The following is a 12,167-nucleotide window of genomic DNA, read 5'->3' as shown; positions in this document are numbered from 1 at the left end:
AGGTACAGGACCAGGCCTTCTTAATAAGTAAATTATAATTTTAAAAAATCTATAAAGGGGCTGGAAAGATGACTCAGCATTTGAAAACACTTCTTGTTCTGCCAAGGGCCTGGGTTGGATTCCCAGTACCCACCTGGTAGCTCACAGCCATCTGTAGCTCCAGTTCCAAAGGTTCTGAACCCTCTTCTGACCTCTGTGTGCATGAGGAATGAACATGATGCCCATATATACATGCGTTCAAAACACTCACACATCAAATAAAGACATCTTTAAAGTGTTTTAAATCTGTAACAACCTGCATATTATTTGAAAACACTTTTATCTTCATATTGTCCCTACTCTTATCACAATGATTTTTCCAAAAATATTTATTCATTCATTTATTATTTTCTTATGTGCGCTGCTAAGAATATACATGTGTGTCACGTGTGTGCAGGTGCCCAAGGAAGACAGAAGGCATCAAATCCTCTGGAACTCATTATAGACAGCTATAAGCCACCTTGCTGGGGACCAAACCTGGGGCCTCTGCAAGAGTCATAAGTACTCTTAGCCTCTGAGCCATCTTTCCAGCCCCTACAACAATGAATTTTAAGTCAGCAGCCTGTTTTACATTGTTTTTACTACTGGTGCCCTGATCCAAGACTGATACCACTTTCAAATTTGAAATCGTTTGGATTTAAGTAACCTATAGCGTATGAAGATCACTTATCAGAAAGCAGTTATTATACACGGAGACCGATTAAAGGGCTCTCTGACGTGTAAAGACAAGTGAAAATAATGGGGTAGTTGAGTATAGTGGTGTACACCTGCAGTCCCAGCGCTTGGAAAGTGAAGGCAGGAGGATCAGGATTCGTGGCCTGCGTTACCACACAGAGAGTTAGAGGCAAGCTGCAGGCTGCTCTGTGTCAAAATGGCAAGGGGATTGTGAATACATGAAAACACCTAATACAACAATCTATAAATAGGGAGGCCAGAAAATGGTGCTTCTTTCAGAAGATATAACTGGGAACCTGGGCCACTCCCACCACGCCAGCCCTGACTCAGAGCCACCTGTGTTTCTTGAGCCATGCTGTACTGACTCTTGTCCTGCCTTCTGGCCTGCTGGTTACTGTCATATGCGCATTGCTTTTTGGCTGAATTCAGCCTGAAGCCCCCTCAGAAGCTCTGTGGGAGGCAGACCTCTCTACTAGGAAGTCTGTCGACCTAGGTAACCAGCTTAGGCAGGCCTCCCTTACGGCTTACCTGTAGCGGACCTGCTCCACAGTGTCGTGGGTGAGTCTGCTGGTGATGTTCTGGCTGTGAGGATTACCTGAAAGGTTACAGAGACAAAGCCTTAGAGTTACAATATGGTCTCTCCCTGTGCCCCTTCAAAGCCTTCTCCCTCCATTTCTCAAGGCCCTAAAACATAAAATCCCCATGCGCTCCTGCAGTTCCACTCCTGGTACCTACTCAAAAGGAATAAATGCTTATATCCATACAGAATTCACAAATGTTCTAGTCATGAAGCCAAATTCTGGAAACAACAGAAACGGCTAGTGACTGTGGACAGACAGGAAAATACATCAATCCCAGACAGTGGACAACTATTTAGCAATGAAAAAGAACAAACTATGGCTATGGTATGAATGAACATCAAAAACATGCTAGGCTTTTTTATAATGCAGAAGGTACTATGTGGGCTGCTGGGAGGAAAAATTGCCTACCTGCTGCAATAGTGGCATGACTTCTATGAAGGCAACCAACTGCTTTCTGGTTGAGCCTATGGAAAGTAGTGCACATTTGGAAATGTAAACCCAGTCAAAAGCCTATGGCTAGGGATATCATAGGCCCTAGTAGGGAAGCCAGTATTCTGATAAACAGATACAATGTGTCTGTCATCCTGCCTTGTAAAAATGAATATCCATGCCCATAGATTAGTGATGCTCTCAGCTTTGGTCAGAAAAACTTCTTTTGCAGTGGGTGGCAATTACTTGTCAGAGTGCTGAGAACAAGTGACTGTTGAATGCTCAGCCACCAATGAGACATCAATACCAACCCCCTCCAAGGCTCAGGAAACATCATGCAAATGGCAGCAGAAGGAATCTAAGAGCCAGAGAGTGTTGTAGGATGCTGTCTTCTAGTCATGAATGACATGTCCATTGCTCCCTAAAACTTACGACATCTTTAATTACCAATATAATACCTGCACAAGATTGGGTCTATCGGCATCCTATGATGGAGAAGGACAGGGGCTCATACAGACCTAGCCATCCCTAGAGACCTATATACGGTTGATAGTTGACGGGGGAAGGAGAGACATTTTCTCCAGTGAAGTAGCAACTGGTAAGTTGCCCATGGTCCTGTCAATCATTCTCCCATAAGCAACCCTAGTTAAACTCATCGGCTCACACTCAAACCCCAAAAGCCATGAAAGTTGACGGGAACCAGTTAAGAGAAAGAAAGGAGTCTGGAGAAGTGGGAAGGGGACATGAGAAGATCATGGGGTGAATATGATCAGGACACATTGTTTATCTTTTGATGGAAATGCCATAATGATACCCATCATTATGTATAGTTAATATACACTAGTAAAAGTCTTTAAAACATACAGACACAGAGAGACTGGAGAGATGGCTCAGTGGTTAAGATCACTGACTGCTCTTCCAGAGGTCATGAATTCAATTCCCAGCAACCACGTGGTGGCTCACAACCATATATAATGTGATCTTCTGGCATGCAGGTGTACATGCAGGCAGAGCACTATATACATAATAATAAATAAATAATGCCATATCTGGGCACAGTGCTACACACCTGTAATCCCAGCACTCTGGGAGAGAGAGGCAGGCGGATCTCTGTGAGTTCAAGGCCAGCCTAGTCCATAAAACAAGTCCAGGACAGCCAAGGCTACACATAGAAACTCTGCCTCCAAAAACAAACAAATAAACAAAAACACTAAGCAAAAGACTCTAGTCATATAGTCACAAGAAGCTGCATGCTGTATGATTTCAATATATGAAGAAGCTGGGAGGGAGGGAGGGAGGGAGGGAGGGAGAGACAGAGAGAGAGAGAGAGAGAGATTTAATGGGCTTAACTATGAGTGGTTGGGAGTTTCATTGAGAAATGAAGCCGTCTAACTGACTTGTGATAGCTGAATCACTCACTGAGAACACTTAAAAATCACTGAAGGGGTAGAGATGGCTCAGTGGTTAGAGCAGAGGCTGTTCTTCCAGAAGACCTGGATTCAATTCCTAGCATCCAAATAGCAGGTCATGACCATCTGTGACTCCAGTTCTGGGGCACCTAACATCCCCTTCTAGCCTCTGAGCACACTGCACAAAACTGGTATCTAGACATACATGCAAGCGAAACACCCATACACTTAAAGTAATAAAACAAAGTAATTTTTTAAAAAAATCACTGAATTCCACAAATGAATTAGATGGCTGTTATAATGTATAAATTATAACTTAATAGATCTGTTAAATAAGAAAAACACTCTGCTTATTTGTAAGACAAAATGGGACCTAGGAAGAGGATTCAGGGGCAGAACATCGGCACAGAGGCAGCCAGGCCAGCCCCAAGACTTCCTCTGCAAACTCCCCTGAGGTGGCCAGGGAATCTGTCCATTAATTCCTCTGGTTACTAGACAGAGCCACACCCCCAACTGAATTAGTCCTCAGTAATTGCCACCACCTCTGCTGGCTCTGTCCTTCCTCCTGCACCTACTTGCAACACTAAAGACTCACCAAACACACCTTTCCTTTCAATGACTTTGAGAAAACTTTTCCTTTTCTTTGTGTTCCCCTGTGTGTCCCCACGTGCCATGATCTCCCTCAAAACTCATTTAAATATGAGCCCGGTAGTGACTTCAACATTAAATGTGTTTAAAACTTGGTCCCTAGCTGGAGGAAGTGAGTCAATGGGAGAAGGCCTTAAGGTTTCACACCCCCAGCTCTTCCTTTTCTCTCTGCTTCCTGACTGCACCAGGGATGTGGCCTGCCGCCTCTGCTACCATGCCCCGCCCCCTCCCCCACGACGAACCATCAGCAAAACCAAACCTTTCCTCTTTTAAGTTGCTTTTTGTTCAGTGGTCAAACCTTTTTTTTTTTTTTTTTTTTTAAAGTAACTGATTCCAACACTGATATCTGGAAAGGCTGGTCTGCAGGGCCAGACACCGACATTCCCAGAGGACAAGTCACGCGCACTGATGCAGGTTTGACCTATTGTCTTTATAGTCTTCTTCCTTAACATCAAAGGGTCACAGTGGATGCCTGGGCGCTGCATCTGCCACACATTCCTTTCAAGTCAGCCAGCAACCTGTGGGACTTGGCACACACTCTTGGCACCCTTCCTCAGATCATTTTTTTTTTAACCCTGTGTCTTTAGAAACACCTAGATCTTGAGACTGCCATCTCTGGGGATAACTGTTTTCCCATAGTTATGCCACTGGCCAAAGCTACAGAAGGAGAATTTCAGGTCTCTCTGCAAATCATAGATGAAAGTCAAGATAAAATCCCTCACTGGCGCCTTCTCTGAGGACCTCCTCAGATTGAAAGATCTCCCGACTGCTCAGCGTGAAGACTCACCCCCTGTGCGCATCTGTGGCATAAAATACACTATCCTGAACGGAGGCATCTTGGAGTGGGGAGACTTGAACTTAGGCCCTAGATCCAACTTACCTAGAAATAGAAATACAGCTCCCAGTGGCCCTAGTTCCCCAGCTCCAGAACGTTCTAAGTGTGTAACATTAGTTTAGTTACTTGCCCTTTCTCTGGTTCCATTTGCTCACCTGTGAATCAAGATGTCATGAGACTTTTCCGGGGAGGACATAGAACGATCAAAGACAGCATCAAGGCCAAAGAAAACACTCCATCAGAGAGCAGCTTGGTGGACTATCAAGTTTCCTGGACTCACCCACAAGAGTGTGGGTCACTCAAAGGTAGCTATACCGTAAGAACTGCCCACGGAATAGTCCAACCACAGAATAGTCCCAACCCAGTCAATTGCTTTTCTCCTGTATAAACCTTGGGGATGATAGGTGGCCCTTGGGGAGTTGAGTCCCACAAGCCCCTTCATCAGCCTCCCACCAGGGACTATCAATAGGCCCTCTCCTGTGAGAGACCCATTCGGGTGACCACAGGTGCCCTCACTCAAGATGGAGGCCAAGTCCAACCTGGAGGGAACAGTTACACTACATAAGCTCAATAACACAGTCTATGGCTCTTAGAGTGGCATAAGATGAGTGGCGATGATACACCCCACGCATTCGGGAGGCACTTAAAACATGCTCAGTGCTCAGTGAGTGGTGTATGGGTCAACTGGTCGCCATTTACATTGCTCATCTCATCGCTGCTCCTGCTTTCTCACTCCCTCTTCTGAGTTATCCGCTGAGCACACTATGCTGCTGCCGAATGCTCTGGATGACTACCTGTCCTTCCTAGGATAGTGACCACTGCCAAATCACCCAGTGTGCCCTGGCTGGGCCCTGTCTGTCTCCTATCTATTCTCCTGCCCTCTAGGGTCCTGGATCCCAGCTCTTGCTGTCACAACTGCCTGCATGGTGTCTCCTCCTGCTGTCCCAGTTCTGGCTCATCGTCCAGCATCTGCTCCCCTCCCAACTCCTCTATTGTGCACACTGCCAAACCTACTGTCTTCCTGCAAATGCGGGTACCCACGACGCCAGCCACCTCTGCACACAGGTGCTAAGCACATTTAGCTGGAGCTCGTTTGATTAAGGCCTTGGTCTTCCAGGTCTAGACCGAAGTCTCCCCCAAGAAAGGAGCTTGTAGAAGCAGTCTTTTATTCTCCTGATGTTAATTGTTGTCTCTGAGGCTTATTGCCTCGGTCTGCTAACCTAGGCCTAGTTCTGGAAGCTTTGAGCCTCCATACAATCTAATTAGGCCTAGAATGTTTTCAGCCTCTGAGACTTACTGCTGAATAAGTTCACCCTTCCTAGCTCTTTCTGAACTCCGCCTGGCTGGCTTAACTCAGCTGTTCTGGCTCAAACTCTTCTCCGAGTTGACTGATTCCATCTGGCTTCTCTTTCAGCTCTGACTGAATTGCCGTGCTTGGCCTCAAGCTAACTCTAGCAATCTGCTCTAATCTTCTGGCTCCTTCTCATTTCCTGGCTCGTTCTGTCTCCACCTGTGTCGAGCTTGTTCTCCAACTTCTCTCTGTAAAACTCTCCTGGTTAAAACAAACAAACAAACAAAAAACCTGCCTCTGAGTTCCACGAACTGAACTGCCACAAACTCCACTCCACTGCACTGCCTCTCAGCTCACTCGCAAGCAAACTGCCTGAACAGCACTGACTAGAACTAGAGATCTGCATGCCTCTGTCTCCTGAGTGCTGGGATCAAAGGCGTGAACCACCACGCCTGGAACTAAGCTTTTCTTTACCTGACACTTGCTCTGTACCAGGCTGACCTTGAACTCAAGACTAAAGGCGTGTCTGTATTCCAGCTGGATCACAGAGACCTAGAAGGTTTGGATGTGACATCTTGTCGGAGCAGCCATGTTCTGAGTTAAAATTCCTCTACAGGAGCTATATTTTCTTCTAATGTTCTAATGTAGTATTATTACTACAATCCACACACCACAGTGACTCAGTAGAGTGAATGAATGATGTTCCTCGTGACCCCTGCCCTCTGCACTGGACAGTGCCTTCCCCCCACCAAACCCAGCACTTTCAAACCCATTTTCTCTTTCTGACTCCAATCCATTCTGGAAGAGTGGTCTGTGTGTCCCCGAGCTGGAACTTTCTACCTCAGACCCATGTGTGTGATATGTAATGACCCAGGATGCTTGTCTGTCCCTCCATCTGGTGTGGGTCCCATTCTGCTCCATTCGTTCTCCATGTTCTCCATGGATCCAGCAGGATTAAACACACATTAATGGATTAATCAGAAATCAGTGTGCGTGGCGTTCCTTACCATAGACGTTTTCCATGAGATCCTTAGTGAAGTTTGTGAGCTGGCTTTGGGGGAACAAGGTGGCTCCTGCATGGTCAAGGTAGACACTTCCTGGGGGAGGAAAATCACAAATAAAGCTGCAGGGTATTCTCCACCTGTCTCCCAGCCACTTCGTGTAAAGCTGACTAGTGTGAACACACCGGTACCCATTCTTTTGTTTCTGTTTGTGTGTTTGTTTTTGAGACATGATTTCCCCTGTCCCATGCTAGCCTCAAATTCTCATGTAGTCAAGGATACCTTTGTGGTTTTGATCATTCAGCCTCCACCTCCCCACAGCTGGGATCCCAGGTGTGCAGCGCCATGCCCACCTGTCTCAACATCTTTCAACACAGCTGATATCCCTGAACCTCTTGACCTATGTTCCTTAATATAAGCACAGAGCCTGGGCGCCTACTTGATAAGTGGCTTTCTTACCAGCCTGGAAAGACACCTGACACAGGAAGTGCCCATCAGGCCTTTGGGACAAATGATGAAACAGCAGTGTTGCACTCACTCACACCCTGTTCTGGAAGCTGTATGTTTCCGGGAAAGGTGAGCCCTGATCTTTCTTTCCCACAATGCTCCACTGTCCTCGAGCCTAGACTCACTAGTAGAGCTTCAGAGAAGATAAAGGGTAGAAGCAACCCTTGCAGCCTTGCCCTGAGGACAAAAGGCTAACTGGAGATACGATGGCTTGCGGATCAGAGTGGCAGAGATCAAAAGAGTACTACCGCCTTCCTGTAGAGGGCAAGGATGTGGACAGCAAGCCAATGAATGGCACCTGGCTGCAAGAGGGTGAATTAGGGCAACTTTGTGGAGTAACACTTGGGCAACACCAGTCACCCCTTAAGTAAAGTCATGTTGCCCCACCAATTCCTTCTGCATGTATATCTCAGAAATACCTAGGGTTTTGCATAAATGACTTCCATGGGAAGATGTTCAATACAGTATCATAAAATCACGAGACTGAACTAGGATGCCCCCATAGCATGTACTTCAAGAGTCCTGACAGGAGACAGGAGCTGACATGGCATGGGGCCAGGGCTCAACCGGTAAAGTACTTGCCATGTAAATGTGAGAATCTGGCTTTGATCTCCTGACTCCAAGCTTGCGATGCCACCACTGGGCAGGCAAAAGCAGGTGGATCCTTGGCGCTCTCTGGTCAGCCATCCTGCTCTCATCACAAGTGCCAGGGTGATGAGAGACCCCTGTCTCCATGGTGCCTAAAGAACCACAGGTTGACTTATGCTCTTAACAGGTGCTCACACATACTTGTGAACCTGCATGTATGCACAAGTGTGTGTGTGTGTGTGTGTGTGTGTGTGTGTGTGTGTGTGCATGCGCACGCACAAAGAACTCACGCAAAGCAAATTCTGGGATACTATTTCAAATTTATAAAAAATGAATACATCTATTTCTTTTTAAATCATTTAGCAGTTTGTGCTTTACAGGGTAGATTTTTGTTTACTTTACAATAATTGCATTGAGATATAACTCATAAACCATAAAAATCTATCCTCTATAAGTGTACAACATAGTGTGGTTGTGATATGCTTACATTACCTAATTCTGGAACATTTTCATTCACACATACACACACCAAAAAAAAAAAAAATCACCATTATTAGTTACATCTCCACACTCTTAAGTACATATGGTGTCTGAAAGTGGGGAATGTTACAGTTGCTCTTCATAGGAAAAAGGGAGCCACACAGATACAAACACAGACAACTGCTGGAAAAGCAACTGATGATAGCCACTGGCTGTGATAACTGCATCTGGAGCCCAGGGCGGGGTCTTTGGCCATGTTTCTATCTCATTTGTCATCTTTTGACTCTGATATCATTAAAATGTGGTCAGCACAAATTGAACTCAGTGGGTTATAAAAGAGAGAGAGTTCGGAGGTTGTGGGAAGTTGAGTCTGGGAGAATCTGGGGGAGAAGTGGCAAGTGAATATAGTCAAAATATATTATATGAAATTCTCAGAGAATTTAAAAACATCATCCTTTTAGTAATAATCCTTTTACTGAGGATTGTGGAATAAAACTGAAAGAAAGACACTGGTCATCCAAGTCGGTGCACTAAGATGTTCCTATGAGAGCTGGAGAGATGGCGCATCTGCCAAGAACACTGGCTCAGCTGGGCAGGGTAGTGCACAGCTGTAATCCCAGCACTCTGGGAGGCAGAGGAAAGCCGCTCTCTGTGAATATTCTCTCCATTATTTCAGAGGTAGGAAAAGGTGCCTGTTTAGTCCACAGAAGTCCACTTCATGAATGGAAAGGTTTCCCGGTGGGTAGAGTGCTCACCGACCACACTGGAAGCCAGAATCGCATCCTTTAGACGGGCATACAAAAGCTGGGCATGGTGGCGCACACCTCCAGTGCCTCTGCTGCGGAGGTGAAGCCAGGGGTTTAGTACCCAGTCAGTCTAGACAAGCTCCACGCCAGGGAGAGGCGCTGTCTCAAGAAGTAAGGTAGAGTGATGGAGGAAGACACTGTCGTCATCTTCTTGCCTTCATACACACGACCTACACAAATGTGCACTCGCAAAGTGTACTTCAAGCCAGGCATGGTGGAGATGGAGGCAGATGACCTCTGTGAGTTCAAGACTAATCTAGTCTACACGGAAAGCCCCAGGCAAGCCAGGACTGTACAGTGAATCCCTCTTTCTGAGTGAGGGAGGAAGGTGAAGGTCTACTTCAGCCACAATACAACCAGGGAATTTGCTAAATAAATACAGGACCCATCTGGGTGCAGTGGCTCTCACCTATAACCCCACCACTTCAGAAGCTGAGACCGGAGGATCATCACAAGACTGAAGCCAGAGTGCGCTACATAGTGGGCTTCAAGGCTGAGTGCAAAGTGAGACCATCTCAAAAAATAAAATAAAAAAGAACCTACATAGCATCACTGTGGGTGTTAAAAGGCTTTAAAGGCCAGCCTGGAGGACTGGCTGCTACAAGCTAATGTCATGTTTGGGTGCTGTTCTCTGAGAGAAAGGAGTGGAGCCTGGAGGGGCCTGAACAGACCTTTACTTTTAAGGTAGTGTTGAGGGTGTGAGAGGTCAAGGTTGGAGAGAATCCGAGAAGATTAGGGACCAGTGGCACTGAAATAATTATTTGCTAGGCTCTGGGATTTACTTTAGAAAGAGAGGGGGCCTGTTGCCCTCCGTGCCTGTAAATATTCATATCAGACTATCTCTGTTTGGTAGGAAATTTCCCTAGCAAAGGCAGGAGAGAGAGGGGGAGAGGGAGGGAGGGAAGGTGGGAGGGAGCAAAGAAGTTGAAGGGCTATTTCCAGCCAGTGACAAGGCACAGGGAAGAATGGGGTAGGGAGTTGGTAGGAAGGCTCTCTCTACAGAGTAGGAACGGAGACACAGGGAGGAGGCCACAGCTCCCCACGCCCCCAATGGAAAAAACAGCTACTATTCCGAATGAGGAAAGGACACACAGCAGGGCAGACACCTGAGGGATCAAAGTCCCTGGACCCTGACTTTCCTGCTCCACAGTGGGCTCTGAAGTTGATGGAGCTGGCCCCTTCCCAGGCAAGGTCCGTGACTAAAGGCGGGTGGGTACTCAACCCGCAGCAGTGGGCTGGGCTCTGCTACACCTGCAGTTAATCTGAGCTTAATTTCTAACTCAATCAACAGGTTCTACTTTGTGATCCGCTCCAGCTCACGGGCTCACAGGCTCCGCCTGTTCTTAAAGCTCAAATTGCGTACTTCTCTAATTCTTCCCGTTTCCTAGCACGCTAGAGCTCAGATCGAGCATTGTTCTAGTGCAGAAGGAGAAAAATGAGGCTTGATGCCAGCGAGTTTAGGGCACGCCTGGCACTGGGCGTTGCAGCGGCAGAGGAAAGAGGATCAAAGGTGCAAGGCAAGCCTCCTACATAGCGAGTTCAAAGCCAATCTAAACTGCGCAACTACACGGAACCCTGTTTAAAATGCCAATAGTAATAGTAGTAATAAAAATAATGTTTCGGAAAAAAAAAAAAACTACTGTACTGAAAGGACAGCCCTATGGAGAGAGGGGCGTGGCCTCGCAAGACCTGTCAGCTGATTGATCCCGGTCTCTGGACTCCCCGGCTGGCCCCAAAGTCGCTTTTCCAAACAATGCAGTGGCCTCCCTCGCTTCCCTGGTCCCATGTGGGGCACCCAAAAAGTGCCTCTGCTCAATAAATTGTGTGACTTTAGCTACGGTGGAATCTTTGGGGGCGGGTATTCTCCTGGAAATAGTAAGAGGACAAAGGGAACCCAAGCTCCATTTGCAGTGTGTGGTGAGAGACGCCAGGCTGGTCTCGCAGCACGGATCAATCTATGCAACAACCATAGCAAGAAGTCCTGCCACTATGGATGGGACAGCCTGGGAGCCGGCGGCATCCAGCCGGTGCTCTCAATCCCTTCCAGACTTTCGATTTCCGGAAAGTCCATCTCTTCTTGACCTTTTAGCTAAGATCAAGTGCCAAGTGCGCCCTAAATGAGACAACTAACCTCCCTTGTAAGTTCCAGTACCGGATGTCCCCGAGCGTGTCCCTCACCTGCCAGGCGACCGAACTCCTGGTCCCTCAGCTCGCTCATGCTGCCCTTCCCGTAGCCTTGGGCCAGGCGCTGTGCGCTGGCTTCTGGATGACGCTGTAAGGCCGGGGGCTCGAGTCCCCTCTCTGCCGCCCCGCTGGCCATGTCTGCGGGATCCAGGCCACCCAGCCCGGGAAGTGCAGCGAGGCCGGCAACTTCGCCGGGGCCGGACCGTGGGTGACTTGGGTCTCCACCCAGGGGCGGTGCCTCGAGGGCCGGCCTCCTCGCGGACCGCTGACTCACCGAGCGCTTTTACTTCGGTGCGGCCTTTGCCCACCTGGGACAGGACCCGGCCTCTCACTTCGGGGTCCCTGACACGCCTAGAGCTGCTTGGGCGACATCCAAGACACCTGGGTGCGAGTCTTGAGATATCCAGGTGCCCTTAAGGCAAGCGGAAGGAAAAAGGAGTGCGAGTCTTTCTCACTGGGCGTAAGTGACTCTGGGTCCAACTGACCCAGACAGAACCCGGGACCCTTGTCCCGTGCGCTCTAGACACGAAAGTGTGCAAGGCACTTGGACTACTGTGGACGCCTGCGCGCAGCGTTTCAGAGGAAATCATTGGGCTGCCTGATACACTCCCAGCGATTGTGCAACATCGGAGTCCGGACGCTCTAGGATGACCCAGCCAAGGGCTGCTCGTGGGCTGGGCCCTCCCTCTGCATC

At 47.8% G+C, this 12,167-nt stretch overlaps 1 protein-coding gene across 1 annotated transcript in view; it reads right to left on the bottom strand.

The window, feature by feature from the left end:
* Mocos (molybdenum cofactor sulfurase) overlaps nt 1-11,703 on the bottom strand; it is a 47,837-nt gene extending 36,134 nt beyond the window's left edge. Inside the window, exons 1-3 of the mRNA XM_051163140.1 lie at nt 11,468-11,703; nt 6,915-7,004; nt 1,243-1,309 (exon numbers count right to left, since the gene is read on the bottom strand). Of these exons, the coding sequence (XP_051019097.1) occupies nt 1,243-1,309; nt 6,915-7,004; nt 11,468-11,609 (299 nt within the window). The 5' untranslated portion in view covers nt 11,610-11,703. The remainder of the gene's footprint in view (nt 1-1,242; nt 1,310-6,914; nt 7,005-11,467) is intronic.
* Nucleotides 11,704-12,167: the final 464 nt, after the last annotated feature.

Source organism: Acomys russatus, chromosome 20, assembly GCF_903995435.1.
Source record: "Acomys russatus chromosome 20, mAcoRus1.1, whole genome shotgun sequence".
Taxonomy (NCBI): Eukaryota; Metazoa; Chordata; class Mammalia; order Rodentia; family Muridae; genus Acomys; species Acomys russatus.
Note: the sequence above shows the minus strand (reverse complement) of the source record. Positions and strands in the feature narration are given on the sequence as shown.